Source organism: Netta rufina, assembly GCF_964035555.1.
Source record: "Netta rufina genome assembly, chromosome: 3".
Taxonomy (NCBI): Eukaryota; Metazoa; Chordata; class Aves; order Anseriformes; family Anatidae; genus Netta; species Netta rufina.
In genome coordinates, this window is record NC_140125.1 from 105,283,417 (window position 1) to 105,306,728 (window position 23,312).

Genomic DNA, 23,312 nt, shown 5'->3' on the forward strand with positions numbered 1-23,312 from the left:
AACTTAAGTATTCTAATCTTTTCAACTATTAAGCACAGGGAAGACTAAGCCCTTATTGCCATATAACAATTAACTCAAGAAGTAAGGCACAGACATTTTGGTATTGATGAAGCATGAGTTACCTCTAATCAAGTATGTAAATACTTGAACAACGAACAATGGAAGTTTAAATTTTGGCATCAAAACATGTGCTAGCAACAAAAAGGCATCTGATCCAAGCAAAAAAAAAACACATCAACCAGTTCGATGACTGAAGCCATATAAGCATATAAATGGAACAATAACCAGGGTTAGCTTCAGTCTTTGTTCTGTGTCATTCCTAAATAATACTTTAAAAAAGAATGCTCATCTATCTTTTTCAAAGTTGATCTTCATGTTTTAATCTCGATAGCTCGCAATAAAATTTTGTTGCTAAACTAAAATGATTAAACATTCTGAAGTAAATGTGCAAATATTCTTTACCTTGTCTAGAGCAGAGACTTTAGCTCCTTTGTCCAGAAGAAGCTCTACTATTTCAATATTTCTCATCTTGGTTGCCTTGATAAGTGGTGTTTCTCCATCCTAAAAGGAAAAAGCCAGCCTAATTAAAAATGAAATGCAAAAATACACCCCCCAAAACAAACAAACAAAAAAAGCCCTTTCCTGTATACTCAAAAACAAGCAAAAACCAGTGATAGTGTAACAAATTAAATTCTAAGCTTTTAAGAGAACTTTTTAGCTATGTATGTTTGTATGTGGGTAACAACACTTCAGTGTATCTGCTCTTAAAAAGAGCACCACAGACACTATTACAGATTGATATAAATCACAGCGCAAAATGCAAGTGCAAAATAATTTTTTGTTACTAAGTGTCAAAGACAGGAAGAGTGGATTCAGATATAATAAAAGATACTTGAAAAGAGACTCAGGCATGGAAGAGTTAATTCGCTGCTATACATACTACACCCTCTGTTTTTTAAATTCCTGTACAGTGCAAGAAATAGCAATCTTAATCAAATGTAGTAATATCAGAAACCTGTTTCCTCACTTTCCAGTAGCAGCTGCTCTGCTATTGCTAGTGTCAGTGTTGTTGAGGTAAAGTATCCAAAAGATTTCCTCTTATGAAGTTTCAATAAGAAGTGACGTTTATCAACAGTGGACATTAACATAACTGAAACACCTCCGTTCCAAAACACAGGATTATTTTAAAAAACAAAACTAAAACAGCATGCAAGGTATTCACACTTGACAATAAAAAATGAATTTGGTAATGTGATGTTAAGATCACGTAGGAGCTGGGAAAACAACAGATGTTAAACAAAGCAAATCACGTCCTCTAAATTCTAATACTTACTTTTGTACATGTTTCAGTATCAGGGTTGCATTGCAAGATATCCCTCACCATCGTAGCATTTCCTTTCTCAACAGCCCAATATAAAGCAGTTTTATTATCCTGAAAAAGTATTACACGTTAGTAACACTTAAATTTAATTGGACTGATTTCAAAACCTGTATATAAAATGCAATCATATTGAAAACAGCAGATAAATCAGCGAGTTTTAGCACAATTCAGGGCAAAGGGAAACACTACTTCATTTGGGAAACTCTAACTGGTACACCAGTGGAAGTTGGTGTGGAAATCTGGCAATAAAGCGCAAACCTATTTTAAAAACCTGAGCTTTAACAATAGGAGCAGAGACAACCTATCTTGGAACAGTTTCTGAAGCATGTATCCCCCAGATTATATGTAGGTATACGTATAATGTAAAACGTATATGTAAATCAAATATATACGTTTTCTAATGAAATAAAAAAACTTTCCGGAACATCATCTTTCTTCCCCTGTTATGTAATATTTGTTTCTTTTTTGTTTGTTTTGTGGGGGTGGTTTATTTGAAAAGAATTCTCTCCTATTAGGACATGGAGGTAATAACCACTTCCAGGTTGCAGTGCAGTTTTTCACGTTTGATGGGAATCTGAGTTCCCCACAGAGTAGAATTTGAGGAAGTTTTTAAAGCACTGTTTTTAGAAACATGATAGTTATTTGATAGCCAAATTCACATTGCATTCAAGAACTATGCTAGTGTTTACACTGCTGTACTTACCTGACCTCTAATGTCTATATCAGCATACTTATGGAGCAGGGCCCTCACAATTTCAACATGACCACCTCTAACAGCCCCAATCAGCACCGTGTCTCCACTCTGGGGAAAAAAAAAAAAAAAAAGTGTTACAGAATAAAGACAGATTAAGACTCTGTCAAAAAGAAAAAAAAAGTATATATAAGAAACGATTCTGGACTCCTGGACTTTCCTCTCCCCATCCTGCCAAAGGGAGAAATATAAATCAGTGGGCAAAACAAACACCAAAGAAAGATAGATCCCCATCTTAAAGAGCATTGTGTGTGTAGATTATACTGCTATCCTGCTTACATACTCTACGTCATTAGAAAGAAAAAAGTTTTTGTCACATGCAACACTGCAGCTTGGCATGAAACCATCTAAGAAATGCTCAAGCCAACGTGAAATATGGGAAAATGCATCCACAAATCTTTTTAAAATTACACAGTAAACATTAGGAGGTCTTCCTCACATCTCTGCAACTCCCAAGGAATTCAGTTTAGGACTGGACTTAGGTTTGGAACACTTCTAAACCACCCCGTAACTGCCCTGAAATATACTGATCTTAACAGAGGCACATAAGCTTAGCTGTCTAAGCTCCTTTTACAACCTAGGCTGAAGTGCTCAGCCTGCCCCTGCCACTTCAGATAAAAATGAACATCAAGGCAGGCAGTTCAAGGTACCTCTGCACAAGCAACTGAATAAAGCACTGCGTGGCTAGCTAATGATTCATGCTCTGGTCACTCAGAGGTACACAGTGCACCTTTAACAGCTCCTGTTACATGTCTTAATCTGAATCAGAGCTGAATTCTCCCTTTCTACATGCAGGTTTCCTAATAAGTTTAATGGAAAAAGATGAAAGTAGACACTGAATGAAACATTATTTGTTATGACATCCACTGATTTACAATTTTAACAGCACTACCACATGTATTAATACACCAAAAAATGCCCCAAAGCTGCAAGTCAATTCAGTATGAGTCTTACGTTACAAACACAACAAATATACAACAATATTGTAAATTTCCATATGGCATTTCAATTCAAGACACTCAAAGAAAAAGAGTTTAAAAGAACTCTTAAATGAGAAGAAAGTGATTTTCTCTTTCAGGTTCTCATGACAGTATTTGCCACTTGAAACAGTTGCAGTTGTTTGTTGTTTTGGTTGTGTAATGTTGTTTTCTGCCCCTAGGTGGCAGAAAAGTTAGAAGTGTATCTGCAAACCTGCATATACTAGTATTTATTATACACATACGAAAGCCACAATAATAAAATAAGAAAATGTACTCACTCTATCAGGAATGTTCACATAAGTTCCAGCATCAAGAAGATCCTGCACAATTTCAGTATGCCCCTCCTTTGACGCAATCATCAAAGCTGTATTTCCATCTTTATCTGTTAAGTTTACATTTGGGTTCCTTTTCAGTATTTCTTTTACTGAGTCAGTATAGCCACCTTTCACTGCTACAATAAGTGCAGTCATAGAATTCTTTAAACAGAAAAAAAAAAACAATTTTGTTGTACAGTCAGTACAGAAACCATCAGTATATCAGCAGTTTAAATAACAAAAGAACACCCAATGTTACTACATTTTTATCTAAGTGTTATTTCAGATTTATCTTTTAAAGTACACTAGTTTTGCTTTCTATTAAAATAAAAGACACTAATACCACAACAGAATATTCTAAATGCAAACAGGAAAGCTCTAATCAATTTATTTTATTTCCTGAACGTCATGTAAACTGTACAGCCACTTTCCTGCCCTGTTAATATTAACAGGGCACCCGCACGTGCCAATACTGTCCAAAAAAGGTTTTTTCAAAGAACTTCAGAAATAGTCAGATGAATATCAAAAGTTGCCCTACATAATTTTCCATTTAAAATGCTGATTCAGAGCAAAATGTAAGTAAATTTAAGTTTACCTAGTATCTAACATAAATAATAAAAAACAGTTTTATTTAAAGATAAGAAAAATATGCAGCTGAAAGCTTAAAAAAATCTTAAGTTATGAAAAGGTGCAACAGCCACTATTGTTTTCAAAAGATGCCTTGTGTTTCTTTGTAGCTTGCAATTAGCTGGAAACTAACACATTCCAACGTCAACATTTCATCTTGTTTCATGTGTTGTTTTTTTTGTTGTTGTTGTTTTGTTTTTTGTTTTTTGCTATTTATATTGCAAAATTAAAACAAGACACAGAGATGTATGTACCCACATTTTATCATTGGAAAATGAGCAGTTACTTACAGCTCCTTCTTGATCAACATCAGCTCCCATTTGCAGCAAGTATTTCACACACTCCAGATGACCTTTCCTAGCTGCCCAAACCAGTGGGGTGGTTCCATACTGCAAAAACATTATTAGCATTTTTCCATAACTGCCTCTTTATTTAGTATCTTCTACAATTTAGCATTTGTCCTATACCTTAATGCGTTATTACTACAAAGATAAAATTTGGTCTTAAAAGTTACCATATGCACCTGAAAACCTTTTTTTTTTTTTTTTTTTCCTTCGTAGATTCTAGCTGTAAAAATTATTTGTCTACGCAACCTAATGTAGCAAGGCTTTCAACAGCTTAGGAAACAGAAGTATGGTCCACTGAAATAAATGTTCACGGACATCTTAACCACACTAAGGAAAAACCTCTTGCAAGTATAATGACTCAATCTAATACACTAATTTTCATCTCATGAGTAAGATATAACAGCAAGTGTTTTTCAGTCAGGAACTACTTGATATATTTTAATTTCAACTAAAAATCATTTTAGGATATGGGATGCTTAATAACAGAACTCATTTTTACAGTAACTGTACTAAGCATTAAAGAAATTAAGTATTACATAAACATAACTTACTTTATCAGAGCAGTTCACTTTAGCTCCATACTGAAGTAAAAGATGTACTATATCCGAGTGGCCTCGTCCTGCCGCCCAAATAATTGGATAGACACTGTATTGCTTAGAAGAAAAAAAGCACCATATGAAATAAAAGCCGTAATTATTTTTTCAAGACCAATATTGATAAAAATGTTCCAAGAGAAGATAAACCCACAGAAGGAAATTAAAAAAATTAAAACTAGGCATGTATCAGTAACTGTTGCCTAGTACTTTGGCAAGATAATGGCTACAAAAAGCTCTGCTGCTTTGAAACAATTCTGTGACTCCTTAAACAAGGAGTAAAAATTCATACCCTTACCTTAGTATACATTTGTAATTTAAGTGAGAAACACAACAGGTACACATTATCCCCTAGTAATCAAGGCTGCAGACTAATTGTATCATGCATACAGAACTTCCACATGCAAAGCAAATTTAATCTGCAATAGGTAAGGTAAGTCACTACTGGTTTTTGTTGTTCAATGTTGCCTCTGACACCAAATTGCTTATACTGTCACCTCTGTTTGCTCAAGTGTCACAATGGGTGTATTTTTACAGAAAGGCTTGTAAAATTAAAAAAAAATCTCAAAATCTTAGCATGGCACAGTCATATGATCTAGCCCATTTGATGACTTATGAAACAAAACAAATTATTGTTTCTAAACTACATACATTAGCTACTCCATAAACTCACACATGCAGAAAAATGGCAATATCTATAGAAGTAGCACTACATACAGTACTTATACCTTCTCTTGCTGATTTGAATCTTACTAAGAGGTATGCATTCAATTATTCTCATTAAAAAACACTGGTTATGAAAGAATTAAGGAAACCACTTGCACGAATAAAACACAATCATTAGTGTAGTATTACCAAAAATGCTAAAAGTTTAGTCAACATAGGATTAGCATAGGATTCGTGATTTTAAACATTTTGTCAGGAGAGGGAAGAGATGTCATGGGTTTTGTTTGTTTTTCCAGAAAAAACACTTACCATTCCTGTGATGTTTGGATTTGCTCCTTTTTCAAGTAGGAGCTTCGCTACTTCAGTACGGCCTTTATAGGATGCCCACATCAGTGCAGTCCATCCTCCCTGGCAAGCACAATTCAAACAAACAACATAACTGGAAAGTACTCTTTAGAAACCTAATTATTGACTTTTCCTTAATTTGACGTTGTCTCAAGACTGTTTTGCAAGTCCAAAATGTAACAAAGACTGACTACACAGTCTTATAATCCTAATAAATCCACATGCGGAAGTACTGATTTCCTGCTATGTGCAAAGCCTGGAAGAATATCTTATCCTAAATGTTCCTGAGTTCTCCCCGTAAATGCACAATTTCAAGCGCATAAAAATCCAGTAACTAGACAAACCAAAAAGAAAGCATTATCTTAAAACAAAAAGCTAGAATCCAAGTCAATTAACTTTGATGGATTTCTTTTTGATTTGTCTAACAGACACCTACGTGTCCTTCATGAAGTAGCTATGTAAAGACCTCTTTGATAAAGAAGGAAGTCATATGTGCTCTCAAGGGAGTAGTGAGAGCAATTAACTTCAAATTTTAATGGTGCATTCATTTAAGTTTTTAAGCAAGGAAACAAAAGTTTTACATTCTATGGCACCTGACTGATCAGATAACCAAAACTAATTTAAAAAAACAGTATGCCTCTGAACTGTAAGCAGAGTTTTATTTCTCCACAAAAGATCTTTTCAATAGATCTTTGAGGGTTAAAGATCCCTCTCAGACTGACAGAGGCCTAGAAACGTTCTGCTTGCCATGCAGACATGACCAATGCTACAATGCTATGAAAAAGTTTGACATCACAACACGCCACAGATTTCAAATGCTTCCTTTAATTGAAGTCCCACTCTGAAGTCTCCCAGTGGTTTACTATTTAGGCAGAATGAAATGAGTTCTTGGAGGTATCCAACTCACTCTTCAATCAAAAGAGAAATCTGTAGCTCTTCAGAGGCATCTAACCTTCATTAGACACATAAGCAATCTCTATAATTCTTTAAGCGGACTGGACTATAGCGTCCACTCTTGCATATTAAAAATGTGGCAAGATGAATGAAATCAAGTCCCAGTATAATGAGAACAAGGACTGCTGTGTCAATACTCACAGTTGTACAGAGAAAAAGTAAATACAAAGAGCTATCTTTTGGGAAAAAGTAACGTGTTTTATGAAAATACTGAAAAAGCAAAAACAAAAAGACACACACACAAGAAAACGAACACTATTCTTCAGTTCAGCTTCCTCCCAAAGCAAATTAAGAGGGAAAAAACAGACTTCAACACTGAAGCAACTATTTCACAACTGTGAAAACAGTATTTAACAGTGTATTTTCCCATTTCAGTGGTACTGAATAGTCAACTGGAAAATAGCATTAAAAAAAGTGATCTATTTTTACAGAACTGAAAGTTGCTAACTCACTGAATTGTTCTTCTCACTAAAAACACGGAGACTTATTTTTACACTAAGACAACACATACCAGATCCCGATGCTCCAAATTGACATTATAATTGAGTAGCTCTGCTACAATAGCTGCATGTCCTTCTTTAGCTGCTGAAATAAGAGCTGTCCAGTTATCCTAAAAAAATGAAGAGAGATTTAAATGACATTCAATATTTCAGTTCAAATCACTTTGTTTTTCAAGTGTAAATTTGCATGACAGGAAATCCACAGCTCCTCAAGAACTATACTTTTAAAACATACAAAAAGAAAGCTCATAGGCAACCTGACAGTTTACACCTGAAAATACAGACCAGCAGCCACTGCAAAATTTCTTCTCCTCCACAGTAACCATCACTCTCCGCTCCTCAGTTAAATTTCTTAATTTTTTTTATTTATTTTATTTATTTATTTATTTTTACAGAGGAAGCAACACCTACAAATGATTAGATTATAGTATCAAGACATTCAGAACAGCTGAGTGGGACTAGACAGTGACTAAGACCAGAAAACGGAGGTGGTCTGTCTCCACGTACAATAGGTGACAGCACTGAAGGGGCTAATACACAGAGGAGTTTGGGTCAGAGCCCTTCTTCTTGAACCTATGATCATTTCAGGAGGATCAGACTTATTTCCATTGCTACAGGTCCAGAAGCCTGGGATAAATTTATTCTTGCATTTTTGCACTCACCTTCCATACACTGCTCAAACCATGTGCAGGTGTGGACTGTTTTTTCATGAGCTGTGTATATATAAATGCAGCAACAGTTTATATGGTAATTGCTCTTTCTATTCTGTAACGCTTACAGAAGATGAGAAAGTCTCCAAAAAATGCTCGGCACTCACTGTCACTTTTTTGTTTTTAAATGACAGGTTTTATACCTGATCTTTCCTGGATGTCTATGCTGCTGCAATTAAACTACGTGCAGGATAAATAAATTACCTAGTTTTGAAACAAACAACATCCTTTGTCTGTTTATTGCTCTTCATGGAAATGTATACACCTTTCAAAACTGTTCAACACTTCTGTCCTCTTCACCCTTTCTGAACAACTTGCACCTACCTCTTTGAGGGCAGAAACATGATTCATAAATTTGACACCCTTCTCTAGTTGTCTCTGTTCTCATTTTCACCTGAAATAATCCTTTAACCCAAGTTCTCCCTCAATATTTACTGAGGAACACCAAAACCAAACAAAAACAACCCCAACATACTACATCACCACTGCCAGGAGCAAAATCATTCGGGCCTCCCTGTTGATGCAGTTTTTCTCTATTCTACCTACCCTTTTATCTCAGGGATTGCTCATACCATCACAATTCCTTCCTAGTAATAATTTCCCACAAAAAAAAATAGCAGCAGCATTCATCAGAGACTCTCCAATATTGCAAGAATCTTAGACATTCCTTTTCTTTACAAGAAATCTAATCTGACGAAGACAGAAACAGACGATTCTGGATTACTGGATTAAATTTCTCTTATATGTCATCATCTTCCATCATTCCATCTTCCATCTTCCCTATCCCCTAAATGCCCATCTAAACTCCCTTACTTTCCTTGACTTGAAATTTATTCTTCCTCTGATGTTAGGTACTTCAACAAAGTGCTAATACGTACCGCATCTTCCAAGTTGCAGTTAGCCCCCTTCTTAAGAAGCTCCTGAACAATTTCTAAATTGCCTTGCTCAGCAGCCAACATGAGGGGAGTCTGGCCATTCTGAAATTGAAGCATCAGGCAAAAGGAGTTCATTAGAAAATTATGCAAGTTGTGCACATACTCTCAAAATAAATTAATAAAAACTATAGAGGAATGTTAAGTTCAGTTTCCAAGTTTTAAATGTCAATGAGAAGCGGTGAAAAGGATTGTTTTTACAAACTAAATAGTAAACTTGCAATTAAAATCATCCCGTCCCATAACAGATCAAAAAACAACCCGCACATTTCAGACTTTAAAAATAGCTATCAAAAAAATTTCAGGGTTAAAAATATTTTCAGTGTCTCTAACACTACCCGTTACATTTTGACATCTATTTGACATTTATTTAAAAACAAACAAGTAAGACCAGCATAGGAATCAGAATAGCCATTAAAAACATCCACACTGATTCAGAGTAACAATGAGATTTCTTGCTGAAGTCTAGCAAAAAATAGTCAAGTTACATATCAAAAAGATATTTTTTGGTAGTATACCAAATACAAAAACCATTCAATGCTTGTGCAACACAGGTTCTTCACAAGCAGCCTCATCTCAGGGAAGATGAAAGATACAAAAGCCGGTTTACCAGCCTTGAAGGTTCTTTCAAAAGCCAGTTATAATCCACCACCCTCCATCATCCTATTCTGCATCAGAGAACTTCTCTTCAGAGTTATCCACAAACAGAAAACCTTCAAATACAATTGTTCTGCATGATAAAAGCTACGCTTTACTGAATTCTACAGTAAAACTGTTAATCTTAACAAGTTCAATAAATGGATAGTTTTTGCTGACCTCCCCTTTGTCTTTTCTCTGTACCATATAAAAAAACTCAATGTTATCTAGTCTACTAAAAGCATTTGATAAATAATGCAAACGCTACGCTTTGGGAGTTATTTATCAGCAGCTTCCCTGAAAAGAATAAAAAACATCGAAGCAGAACCAGAACAAAGTTCACTAAACTTCATTGGAAGAATTAAAAAAGCATTCTGGGCCATCAGCTATTTTTGATTGGTTTTCACAGAATCTTCCCTATGACATGGCTAACCATCAGCATTACTCACAATATAACCTAGTGGCCAGCAATGAAATTGTTTAAAGGGAAAAAGTACACTTTTATAGAAGTTTATGTTGCTATATACATTCAGAAGGGTAACTTAGGTTCCTATTTAGTATCAACAGGCAGTGGTATTTAAGTCTAGTTATCAAAAAAATAAAGTGTAAATGCTCAAAAAAAAATCAGATTAGTTTCCAGTCAGTGTTGAAGGCTCAGAAAGTACTTCAGTATCAAGACTAAAAGAGTAGAAGAAAAGGCACCTTAAAGAAAACTGCAGACTGCCAGGATTAAAGTGCGTCACACAGGACAAGCATCTACCATCAGCTGTTAAGTAACCAAGGTATCTGGTTCAGGACACGAAAAGCACACAGGAAAAGGAAGACTGAGACTTGCTGTGCTTAACTGAAACGGCTGACATCAATCCAACAAAGCCGTGCACAAAGTGACTGGAACATCCCAGTTTTTCTGGAAAATACAGGCAAGACACTAAAGGCTGGTGACCACGTGGGTAATCCCACCATCAGCCCAGTCACTGCAGCCTGGGAGGTCCTGGCACTTAGCAAGCCTTGGCTCACCAGATATCTCTTTAGACGTGTTCCCCTGGGGTTGGCATTCCTGCTTTGCTATTTTGTTTGTATCCAAGAAAAAGTGGTCTTGGCAAGTCTAAAACTAAAAAAAAGAATTGCACTTAAACGCAAATGAATTCCAATGAAGAGCTACCCTTTACAGAAAAGCCCTATTATCGATACATACAAGGAGTGTCCCCTGAAAAAAACACATATCGTGGAAGTGATGTCTGTAAAAAAAGAAAAAAAAAGGCACTTACTGAAACCCAGGAGTGTATTTAGTGCCATCACTAGGGGAAGAAATTAGAAGAGAAGGTAAAGGCAGTGGCACTGTTGATAAAGCCAACACAGACTAACTATCTGGTCTGATTTCGGCCATGCTGCTGGCAAGAATTACCATCAGAGGGAAGAGGTCATTTTCCTTCTCAGTTATACATAAACCTCACCACCGGGCACACTGTGTATACTCTGAAATTTTAGAGTTTTCCAATCTCAAATTCTTCAGCAAATGCACACACAGCACGAACGAACAAGCTGACAATGAATGAGAACTGTCTTGAATGAAATCAGAGCTAGTAACTATAGAAAGGCTGAATTCTGTATGGTGTTTTCACATTTATAGGGTAGTTCAGTTTTGACTAATACATCCCATTTGAAAATTTCCACCCCAAAAATATTCTTTCCATCTTACGCATGTTTAAAAAAAAAAAAAAAAAAAAGGGATCGGAAAGCCAGCCTTCCATACACTACAAGGCAAGGAAAAAACTGCCTGGAATGCCAGACTATGGCTGTCTGGCTGAGACTGTTTCACATGGGGCTAACATCATAGCATCTTCATCAAGCCAGGAAACAGGACATGCCCTCAGCAAGCTCACAGACAGCCCCACACACTACCCTATGTAGTCCATACTCCAGCGGGACAGGATGCCATTCCCAGGGTATCCAATAAGCTGGAAAAACAGGCTGTCAGCCCTCCTGCGGCTCAACAAAGGCAAAGGCAGAGATTTGAGAAAGAAAATAAAAAAAAAGAAGCAACAGTCACAAGATGCAGCAAAGGATACCCTAATAACACACATGGAAAACATTATTAAACAAAGACTGGTTAACCAAGCACTGCAGCATGGTCCTGAGGGGCTGCAGGATCTCCACCCTTGAAGATTTCCAAATTCTGCTTTGCTAAATCCCTGAGCACCATGATCTAACCATGCACTTAGCCCTACAATTAGGAGGCTGAAACCAATGAACTCCAGAGGTTCTTTCTACCCTAGGTTTTTCTACAAATCTTTGATTCTCTGAAGATGCTACCTAAGTCAGAAGGTTTCCAGTACCACAAAACCATTTAGAAAATCTGAACTGAAATAAACATTGATGATACAAGTTGTATATCTAAACAAAAGTGAAGTCCCGAGGCTAACAAAATAGAAAATCTACTAAAGAAGATGAAAACATATTATTTGCATCATCTAAGCTTATTTTTAAAACACACACAAAAGATATAATAGCATAACAAGATAACCTGAACTGTAATCATCACACAAAACAATGGAAACAATCACTGGCAACAAACATTTGTGTGAACCAAACCTCCTAAAAAACTCCTTGGAAGCCTTAATGGAGTATAATGAAATTAAGTTGTTAATGGTGATACGCTCAAATAAGACTAAATGACACGGCAAAGCAACAACTAACAGTTATCACACCATCCCAGGATTCAAAATAATCCACGTGTCAACTTCTTACTGTCTATCAGAGCTTGCTGGGTAATCCAGGTAGTCATTTCATCCTCCTGGTTACACCTAGACTTCCCTTCTAAACTGGTATCTTTTCATCCAGATGAGCATCTGCTCAGATTACATTTGAAAATACGCCCCTATTTGGATTGTATAACAAAGGTTTTCTTGCCTGGAAACCAGGATTTAGGGGTAGAATTGTTATTATCCCAGGTTTGATCCAAGATGGACAGGAGGAAAAGAAGTACACACAACTGGATCTGTGAACTAAGAAGCAATTCTCAAAGACAGGGTGGATCCCTACTTTCCAGCTCCGAAGAACACTCAAAAAAAAACAATTAGAATGAAGGATATGAGAGTGCTTGCATTGAATATTGCGTGCTCAGTCTGCGCAAAGGTAAGCAAACAGCAGAAAATAAAACTGAAATGCATATATTAAATGACTAGTGCAATCTCTCTGATTATTCTTTCCACAACTAAAAAGCAAAAATATGAAACTGACCTCCACAAAAGCCATCTTACCTCATTTCTCTCATCTACATCCCTGCACTTCTCGAGCAGGGCTTTCAGAGCAGGAACATTTCCTTCTTCTACGTAGGTCAACAGACTCTGACTCATCAGGCTTGCCATCTTCGCACAGGATTTGAGACGCTTCTATAACAAAGCTTACCTGTATTCCAGAAAAGAAGAAAAAAACATAAGTAAAGCATCAAGTCCCAGTGAGAGTTGTTTCTAATATTAAAATTAACAGATTGTATGTACCAATATGCCAGCAGCTGGGTGCAAAGCCCCACCATTCTCCCCAACAAAACACTCTGGACATTAAACCTAGACTACATTTCAAGTGAATTGTGTTCTTAGTTAGAAAATGTATTCTATTTTAAAGCTGTTTTGAGTGGATTGCACAGTAGCCTTTCATTTGTGTATTTTGTTCTGCACGTACAACTTTAGGGGAATACCTGCATGCCCCAGAGATGTGTACAAGGTGTTTACGCTAGTTGTTTATAACACAACCCTTATCCTTCAAGTAGATAAGCAGAACATCGAGACCATTCAACACGCTGAAACAGTGCAAATATCTAAATTACAGCCACAGAGAACTTTGAGGAACACCATTTATTACACGAGTTATCGTCTCCTTTATTCAGCCATGCCTGCATGCGATGGCACATTGTCAGCTTACTGCTCAAGCTCAGCGTGGCTTCTGTTGACTGCTTGAATGCTTCTTTTGACCTTTAATAGGTAAGACACGGGAGATTGCTCTTGGTTGAGACAGAACACTAGGAACAATAAGACTTCTTATGAAGCTGTGAGCTAGGAAGTTGGAAGAACCAGCAGCATCACCGCACCACATGGACACCCAGAGCTCCAGAAGCTGATTTTATTCATTTTGCATCTCAGTTAAGTTTCCCTGGGTGCAGAACACATTTTTTGGCTAAACCCAGGACTCCATGGACCCCCCACCTTTCTCCTCACCCACAGATGACATGCTTGCACTCCGTGGCTTTTTCTTGCATAATAGCACTGTAAGAATAGAATCAAAACTGAAGGGTGGTGTTAGCTGAAGCCTACTGGTTAAGCTATTCTCCACCAGGCAGAAGCCAAAACCCCGTGGCTTTCCCAGGCAAATTCTCTACCTTCTATTTTCACATAAAAGCAGCTAGAGAATTTTCCTACACTCCCAATTGAAGAGGAACATGAGCCAAAAAAAAAAAAAAAAAATTAGACAAGAAGCAGCTAGCAGGAATTTCCCAAAGTTTAGAGCAGAGAAGTTGATATAAACCTCTAACTCTGAATTAAGTAATTCACTCCAGCTTAAATTGCTTAGACTGTAACCCTACTACGCCATCCCTCCTCCTGCAGCAGTGGAGTTATAATAGACAAACACAAACCGCTGTCAGGACATATTAAACACAACCTGAGCTCACCCGCAGCCGCCAGAGGACTTTGACACAGAAATGCCTGGCTCAGAAAAACATCAGCAAAGCTGCCAACGGGCTCAGTTAAAATGACAGCAGCTCTGGGTGCGTGCAGAAGGGCTGGAGGGATACACAAAGGTTCAGTGCCAGAGGAAGCGCTGAACTGCCTGAATTGTAGGGATGTAAGCAGGGAGCATCAGAGGGAGGAGAGAGGGAAAGGAGAGCCTGTGAATCACACCGTTAAACTTGGGTTTATAACCCAGGCTGCAATTAAAAAAAAAAAAAAAAAAAAAAAAAAAGCACAACCAAATTGTATGGTTCAGACAGTATTTTAAACCCAAACCTAAAATCTGTTCCAAAGAAGTCCAGATCTGGCACACAAAGCCCAGCAACAATTTTAAGAGGCCCTGCACAAGCAGCCTAAGAGGGGTAAACTAAAAACCCACAAGGTATGCCCTGTTACCAAACAGTTCAGTACCAGCACACAAAGGGGGATAAACAGTACAAGGATGGCATCATGTAATTGCTTTGGGTTTGTTTTTTTTTTTGGGTGTTTGTTTTGGTAGGAGGCGCAAGTGCTAACTGAGAGGCTGCTAACTTAAAGAGAAACAAAACAAAAAACACAGCAAACCACAACAAAAGCGCCTGGCTGGAAAGAACTGGAGCAATCGGAGCGATTCAGTGCCCACACATGGGCACTGACTGTCATTTTAGATACCAAAATAGCAGAAAAGTCAGCATCTTGCCTGGCACCCAGCTGCCATTCCAGAGGAACGTGCCTCCTCGTGACCTGCTGCGCGCCTCCAGCCCTGCCCAGATGTCTCAGAGTTTATTCAGCATCCAAAACGACACTTGATGTTCACATTGGGGCACCTGGATGTCTTCCATCTTTGTCTTTTCATTTTTTAAAACATATTCTGATGGAAAATCACGAAGTGCAACTTGCCACTAGCTGCAGGGCTGGCACAGACACTTGCCAATTTCCCTGTGCAGCATCCCGGCTTCCCTCCCGTAGCCGTGCCTTGGCTCTCATGCTACCTTCCCCACCAAATAGTAAATGAAAAATATGCTTAAAAACATCAGCAAAACAGGATTACAATCTCTTACCAAATATATTTTACCATACAGTTGCCATCAGATGTTTTCACACCAGCTTAAGATTTATTAGCAAAGGAAAAGGGCGTTCAGCAGCCCTTCCTCCTCAAAGCCAAGTCCTCTCCTTTATGTTCCTTACTGCCACGTTTCAAAGAGGCAACAGCACCGTAGATAAGCACATGGCTCCAGAAATCATTGCTTGATTTCTTGGTTATCAAAACCACACAGCTTCTGCCCTAATGTAGGTCTGAATCTTTAGGTGCAACTTCAGCCTTTGACTGACAGCAAGGCACCTCAGCTCATCCAGAGCTGCATTTGCAAACGCCCTGTTAATGTGATTTTTAAATAGTCAAAGCCTTTTTGGGGTGAATCAGCTCCAAGGACTGATACTGATAGTCTTCCTCACTTATGTTTCACTGTCACAATAATCACTGTTGCTTCTTAGAGCTAATAATGGTCTACTTTCTAAAGACAAGAACAGCAAAAAAAAAAAAAAAAAAAAATTAAAACCCTGAGTTCCACATCCTCATGTTTTTACTTGACACTTTTCATGCAAGCTTTTCAGAGTGTCCTAAAGTTCAAGATCAGCATGAGGCCTTAGAAAACGGCTCTTTAGCAAGTCAGCAACATCCACTTCCATTTAAGAAACACAACCTGGCTTTATCAGCTGAATATACGGGTTAGTATTCTTCTCATCCTTAAAGTGAACTAAACAAAAAAACATAAGAAAGCCACAAACACACACACATATAGAAGAGGTTAGCGTTAAGATATTTGGATGTTTCACATTTATTTGTTTTTCTTCAACAATAAACGTGCCTGAACTTACGCTGAAGTTTGTTTGTGGTATTTCACACCAACTCAGTATCAGCTGAGCACAATCACTGTCCACACTATTATTAAATAAGTTTGTTGTTATTGCTATGAAAATTACGCGCAGTGCTCAAAGTCTGCAGGGGTGCTAGACATTATGATGTGATTTCATCCCATGCTGAAGGTTTATTTTAAATTGTTAGAAATGCTTTGAATCAAGACTGAGGGACTGTCCCTAGACAAGGAAATTAGCTTTATTCTGACCCCTCAAACGGAAAAAGCATGCATGCATTCCTACCCATTGCAAAATAAAAAACACACTACCACCACCACTCCACACCTCAAAAGCACTTCCCTTTACCAAATGAGAACATGCCAAACTTGGTAATTCTAGTGCAAAAACAATACTGCCTGAGAGCATCCAGTACATACAGTGATAAATTGCTCTATTAAAACTATTTACTTTGTTCTTTTGACACATTTTGTACAACCTATACCCGTGCTTCCATCAGTTAAAACCAAGAAATCTATTTGGAAGCTGACCCTCTTTCCTATCAGGATTAATTCTGTTTATTTCCCCCCTCACCCACGCAGAACCAAACCAGTTCCCAGCTGATGAACCTCCTCTTCATTCACCTTCCTAACTTCTAAGCTCAGAAATTAAAAAAACAAACAAACAAACAAAACAAAAAAAAAACACTCTTGGGCAGCAAAGCCTGGTACTTTATACAACTAAGAACACACCAAGAGCAAGGAAAAGACATCCTAAGCACCCAAATGCTCAGGTGAAGGTAACATTTGCACAAGGATTAACCTGTTTTTGTGCTTCATTGACTGGCTCTCCCATCCTGGGCTGAAGCAGATGTTATCACTGCTTTGGAAAGACTGCAAAAATTTGCTGATTTACTAAACTTTAGTTTCTCTCAACTGCAACGATACTGACGGCAGAGGTCCTGATCATGCCAACCTGTAGATTTTTACATACTCTCAGTACCTTGTATCAGCTTCTACCTACAAAGAAAAGATTATTACTACACACTAAACTTTTGAAATACCGCAGTCTTTTCCATAGCTCTCTCCCATAATTTTTGGTTATTTTGTGAGCTGTCACCACCAAATTCAAACATTAACATTACCAAGGAGACTCTTTGTTTACAATAGGATCATAGTGACTTACATAAAATGCACGCTTTATGAAAAAAAGATCGTCACCTTCTTTTTAAGATGTCTCCTTTTGTTCTAGATATTAAAGCTACCTTCCCAACATGCAGTGCTGTGACAGATCTTTCAGGTAAATGTAAAAGAAATAATTAGTGCTGCTGAAATCTTGGTGTGCAGAAATCAGACTTGGAATTATGGGGAATCTCACCCTGGAGAGCTGGAAATGCCATTCTGCCAAATTAGAATTTAAAGGAGAATGGAATACAAAAGAATTGTATGTATAAAAGTCATTATGAATTTGAAAAATTAATGAGAATTTGTATTTTGCAGTGGCAAAGAACTATGTAAGACAAGAACTGGAACATGGTCTGTACTCATCCTGCAGGGAACCTTGCTGATATGAGCACTTAACCTCACCTTCAATACCTACCGTACATATTTCATAAACATTAGAAGAGGTAACAAGTCAGGTATCACATGAAATGGTAAGTATTTTTAATTGCTCTTTCTACAAGAGCAAAGACAACCGTGATTTTGCTGAAATACCAGATTTTCAGAACAGATGAGATGAGTTTTGAAAACTCTAGCTTCTGGTATGCAGAGGAAGAAAGAAACAACAAACCTAAGTTTCCATAACTAATGTACACCTACCCCACTTCTCCTCTGCCTGAAGTTCCAGTCTGACTAATGACCTCATGATGATTTTCAGCTTTTCCTTGCTATCCGGGAACATTTACTCTACCTCTCTCAGCCACACTCACGTTAGCCAAACAATAAATGTTTTAATAGATTACCACACTTTTTGTTGCTTTATATCAAAAGAACAAAATATAAAGTTAGAAAATATTGAGAGACAAAAAGAGAACTAAAGACGGGGATGTGATTATTCTAAAACCTGTAACAAACAGAACCAAGTGAAGTTTGCACAAAAGGAGGCCCCTATGGCTCTAATCATTATTATAGTAAAAAAGATGTGGGAAACTGGAAATAAGCAAGACGTTAAATCCGATCTCTTCCATCTTATGCACTCAAGGCAACTGTCAATTCCAAATATTGCAGTGACAGGATTTATTATTATTATTTTTAAGAGAAACAAGACTAGGGATTACATCCAAAAGACCAGAAAGATGCCAGGGTGTAGGAGAATCAGAGAATCACTGGGTGTGTTAGGACAAAAAGAGATCACTGTCACCGGATAGCAACTATGAGACACGTTTATGTTCTATCCTAATTAAAACGATCAGCTAAAAGAGAGGTTTCGTGCAGTATCTGACAGTGGTGATTTAAATCTCGTCAGAGAAATCACTCTACCTTTAAAACATAATTTGAATACAGTTAATGAACAAGAAGGTATTGCTAAGCCCATCTGAATTTTAGAAAATAATTCAATGGCTGTACGAAACACAAAATGCAGAGTCCTGCTAGACACCGCTTCAGGTTTTAAATCCTTCAAATAAAAGAAAGTAAAGAGAAACACACATCAATACTGAGTTTGTCAAAAGGAATTATACCAACCGATATAAACCAAGCTGTCAAAATTCATCCAAAGCACACCAAGTGCAGCAGGAAAGCCCAAAACATCATCTCAATCTGCCTTACAAAGCCGGGATATTTCTCCTTAGGAGATGAAGGCTTCCTCAGACCCAGCCTCCTACAACAAAAACCTAACTTCCACTTGAAGAAATGGAGGTCTGTCTGCTACCAACACTTCAAAAGGAACATGGCCGTGTTCCAGAAGCAGTAAACATGCATGATTTTGATTAGATTCACGTTTCTCCATAAGGGAGTCGTTTTAAATAACCGGTTGCAGAACAAAGAGTAACCATCAAGCAAATAGGTGTGTGTGTGTGTGGGGGGGGTTATTTATGCCTTCAAACCCGACTTAAAACAAAAAAAAAAAAAAAAAAAAAAACAATAACAAAAGAAACCCCCACTCCTTGCATCTTTCCATCCCTTTATTACTTGGAGGGGGGAGGGGGGGAAGGTGTCGGCGGTTAACCCCACAATTTGGGGATCTGCCCACCGCTGCCTCACCCCTTAGCAGCCCCCTGCCCCGCGTACCCCCTCAACCGAGCCCGGTCCCCCCCACAACACCCCAAGGAGAAAGACGAAGGCGAGCCCCGTCCCGATGCCCACCGAGGTCGCTCGGAGTCCCCCGGGGGCTCAGCACCGGGCCGGGGGGCGATGCCCGCACCCCGCGGCTCCCCTTTCCCCAGCGACTTTCCCCCCGACCTCCTCCTCCTCCTTCCCCTGTCCCCGCTCACCCCACAGCCGACGGGACTCGGCCCCTGGCGGGCGGCTCCCCGGAGCCTGGCGGGGAGGCTGTGGCCGCCCGGCGCCGCTCACTTCCCCCGGGCAGCGGCCGCCGCCGCCATTTTACCTCCCTCTGCCTCCCTGCCCCGCTGCTGCCGGCCGGGCGCGTCATGGGGGCGGGCGCCGCCGCCCCGGGGAGGGCTCCACCGCCCCGCTATGGGCTCCACAGAGCCGGGCAAGCCTCCGCCTGGCCCTGTTTGATATCCCGGGGCTGGCTGGAGCCTCCTCGGATTGAACAACCCCGCGGGGCCGCCGCCGCCGCTTTAATAAGCGGTTGTGAGCGGGTAATAACGGGGACCCGAAAAAGCCTGCCCGGGAGCCCTCACGGCCGTGAGTCACGGAGCTCCGCGGCGCCCCGGCACGGCCGCGGCGGGCAGGGGAGGTCCTGCCCGGGCCGGTGGCTTCGCCTCGGGGCCCTCCGGGACAAAGGAGCGGCTTGGGGCTCACGGCGAGCCCGGCCAGCACCGGGAGGAACCGCGCCCCGGCGCGCTGCCATCAAATAAATGTTAATAAAATAAAGTGTTTGTCTGCTGGGACTCCTCCTGTCAGCCTCCACAGACCTACGGGTTTTCAAATTTTCTTAAAATATTACTGTTGTTCAGAGTTTATACCAAATATATATATAAAAATCTCACTTTATGACAAAAGGTATTATCATAGCTTTTCCACCCGTCAATAAGTGAGCTGTGTTCTACAAACCGGCTACAAGTCGGTCAGGCAGGGACCTACCTGCACATGCTGGCAGGGAAGGTGGTTTCTGTGCCTCACCTTCTGCCCTTCTCACTGGTGCAGTCCCAAAGCTGTCCCACTGTGCACTGACCCAACTCCTGACGCCCCCGTGCCGTCTGATCTCATCTGAGGAACTGCAAATCACTGCCTTGTGCTCTTCCCCTCGTACCCTACCCTCACATTAGGCACATTTTCCCATCAGTGATTAATTCACGCTGACAACAAAACGTGGTCCCATGGAAGAGTTGAAGCTGGAATCTGGTACAATTAGGATTTCACACAGAGCACTCCACTTCTCATAAAATATATATATATATATATATATATTTTTTTTTGTGAGGCATACAAATAATCTTTTAATGGTTGTTCCAAAGACTTTGTCACATCACGAATGTAGCCTGAGTGACACTTAACAACTTGGAGTAGTATTTTTCCAGTCTGTAAAATATAGAAGTATATGGTGATGCTCTTTAAAAGGGTAATAAATGCTGAAGTTTCTAAACTGCTGCTGTACAGCGCACAATCTAACCTAATCTTATGCCAAGGAAGTATCTTTTCTCCTTCCTACTATTCATCTTTAACAGGGTTTCACAGAAACACAGAATGCGTGCAGGGACCTGAGGAGGCCCCAGCCCAGCCCCTACTCCAGCAGGGCCACCCAGAGCAGAGTGCCCAGGGAGGAGACCCCACAGCCTCTCTGTGCAGCCTATCCCAGTGCTCTGTCACACACACAATAAAAAACAAACAACCAAAAACCCTTTCCCAGTGCTCAGATGCCACCTCCTGTGTTTCAGTTTGTGTCTATTACCTCTTGTCCGATCACTGGGCACCACTGAAATGAGCCAGGCTCCATCCTCTTTGCACGCTCCCTTCAGGTATTTTTACACGCAGATGAGCTTACAGAATCACAGAATGGCCGAGGTCAGGAGGGACCTCTGAAGATTATCTACATCCTTTCTGAGCTTTCTCTTCTCCAGGCTAAACAGCCCCAGTTCTCTCAGCCTTTACTCCCAGGACAGGTGCTCCAGTTCCTTCATTATCTTTGTGGCCCTTCACTGAACTCAGTACTTCAGGTGTGGCCTCACCAGTACTGATAGCGTGGAAGGGTCACCTCCCTCAGTCCTCAGGCAATGCTTTACCCAATGCAGCCCAGGAAACCATCAGCCTTCTTTGTGGCACAGGCACACAGCTGGCTGAATCTGGGGAACTGGTGCCCAACAGGACCCTCAGGTCCTTTGCTGTGAAGTTGATTTCCAGCTGGGCAGCACCCAGCACGTGCTGGTGCCTGGGGTTGTTTCTCCCTAGGTGTAGGACCTTGCACTTCTCCTTGTCGAACATCACGAGGTTCCTGCCAGCCCACTCCTCCAGCCTGTTGAGGTCCCTCTGGATGGCGTGAGCCATTCCTCCTGGTTTTGTGTCATCTGCAAACTTGCTGAAGGTGCACCCTGTCCAGATCATTAATGCAGGTGTTGAACAGAACTGGGCCTGGTATGCACCCCTGAGGTACACCACTAGTTACAGGCCTCCAACTAGTCTGTGGGCTGTTGATCACCATACTCAGGGCCTGGCTGTTCAGCCAGTTCTTGATCCACCTCACTGCCCATGCAGCCCATACTTCATGAGCTTCTCTGTGAAGATCTCATGAGAGACGATGCTAAAAGTCTTACCAAAGTCCAGGTAGACAATACCCACTGCTCTCCCCTCATCTACCAAGCCAGTTGTTTCATCGCACAATTATTGGGTTGGCCAAGCACAATTTCCCCTTGGTGAATCCATGCTGATTTCTTCCAGTCTCCTTGACTTTGAAATGCTTCAAAATGGCTTCTGAGATTAGCAGGGGTCACCTTCCTGGGGATTGAGGTAAGGCTCACCAGTTAATTAACAGCCTAGAAACACGTGAGACTCTGAAATAATTAGTACAACTAAACAAAACTGTTGTATGAAAGCCCAGAGCTCCAAGAGCACCATGAAAACAATGAGACTTTATAAAAACAGCAGGTCAATTCATCAAAGGCAGGTATTTAACTCCTTCCCCACTGGAACAGGTTTTTCTCACTGGGGATGCTCTTATCCACTTATTTTTACAGTTTTTCCATTGTCATGGCCACAGTTCTCCAGTCTGATCTCTTTTGATGTACAGCACTCCAAAGTCGTGGATGAAACTCAGCAAGACTCACCAAAAAATCATCAAGTGCATTTTAGAACTTGTTATTTGCCTCTCTCATCCATGTGTGATTTTTAATTTTTAAACAACTGCAAAGTTTAGCTGTTGCAGTAAACAAGCTTGTCTCAGGCACACAATTGTCCCACTATTTCAGATGTCAACATCTGCCCAATACAAATATAAATTAAAGATGATTACTGCACATTAATGATTAATGAGCTTATTATTCTACTGATTATAATTACTACAATACTTGAGCTGTTTTCTTTCCTTCATCTGATTTCCTCAACCTAAATTGATCAAAATCGTGACCACTTAACATGCATATTTTTGTCTTTGGACCAAAGCATTAATGTGGGAAGAGGATATCATGGGATGGAGTACGTTACTCATTTTGTAATGAGCCAAAGGATAAAGTAGGAGACTGAGAGCAAAGATTTGACATGAAGGCCAACGTGTTTCAAACAACAGGAAAGCTGGCAAGGAATTCTCCTCCAATGAAATAAGTTATTAATTACCAAGCTAGTAACTTAGGTATCCCATGGGGAACTCACTGGGAAAACATCACTTTAATTGCGTGAAATATGAGTGTTTTGTTTATATCACGGTTGATTCATATATATATAATATTTTTTTATAACACC

At 39.7% G+C, this 23,312-nt stretch overlaps 1 protein-coding gene across 1 annotated transcript in view; it reads right to left on the reverse strand.

Moving 5' to 3' along the window:
- KIDINS220 (kinase D interacting substrate 220) overlaps window positions 1–19,863 on the reverse strand; it is a 71,117-nt gene extending 51,254 nt beyond the window's left edge. The window contains exons 1-11 of the mRNA XM_084284947.1: window positions 19,727–19,863; window positions 12,997–13,144; window positions 9,047–9,145; window positions 7,470–7,568; window positions 5,969–6,067; window positions 4,952–5,053; window positions 4,344–4,442; window positions 3,391–3,588; window positions 2,085–2,183; window positions 1,334–1,432; window positions 463–561 (exon numbers count right to left, since the gene is read on the reverse strand). Coding sequence (XP_084141073.1) covers window positions 463–561; window positions 1,334–1,432; window positions 2,085–2,183; window positions 3,391–3,588; window positions 4,344–4,442; window positions 4,952–5,053; window positions 5,969–6,067; window positions 7,470–7,568; window positions 9,047–9,145; window positions 12,997–13,104 — 1,101 coding nt within the window. The 5' untranslated portion in view covers window positions 13,105–13,144; window positions 19,727–19,863. The remainder of the gene's footprint in view (window positions 1–462; window positions 562–1,333; window positions 1,433–2,084; window positions 2,184–3,390; window positions 3,589–4,343; window positions 4,443–4,951; window positions 5,054–5,968; window positions 6,068–7,469; window positions 7,569–9,046; window positions 9,146–12,996; window positions 13,145–19,726) is intronic.
- Between the last annotated feature and the right edge of the window lie 3,449 nt (window positions 19,864–23,312).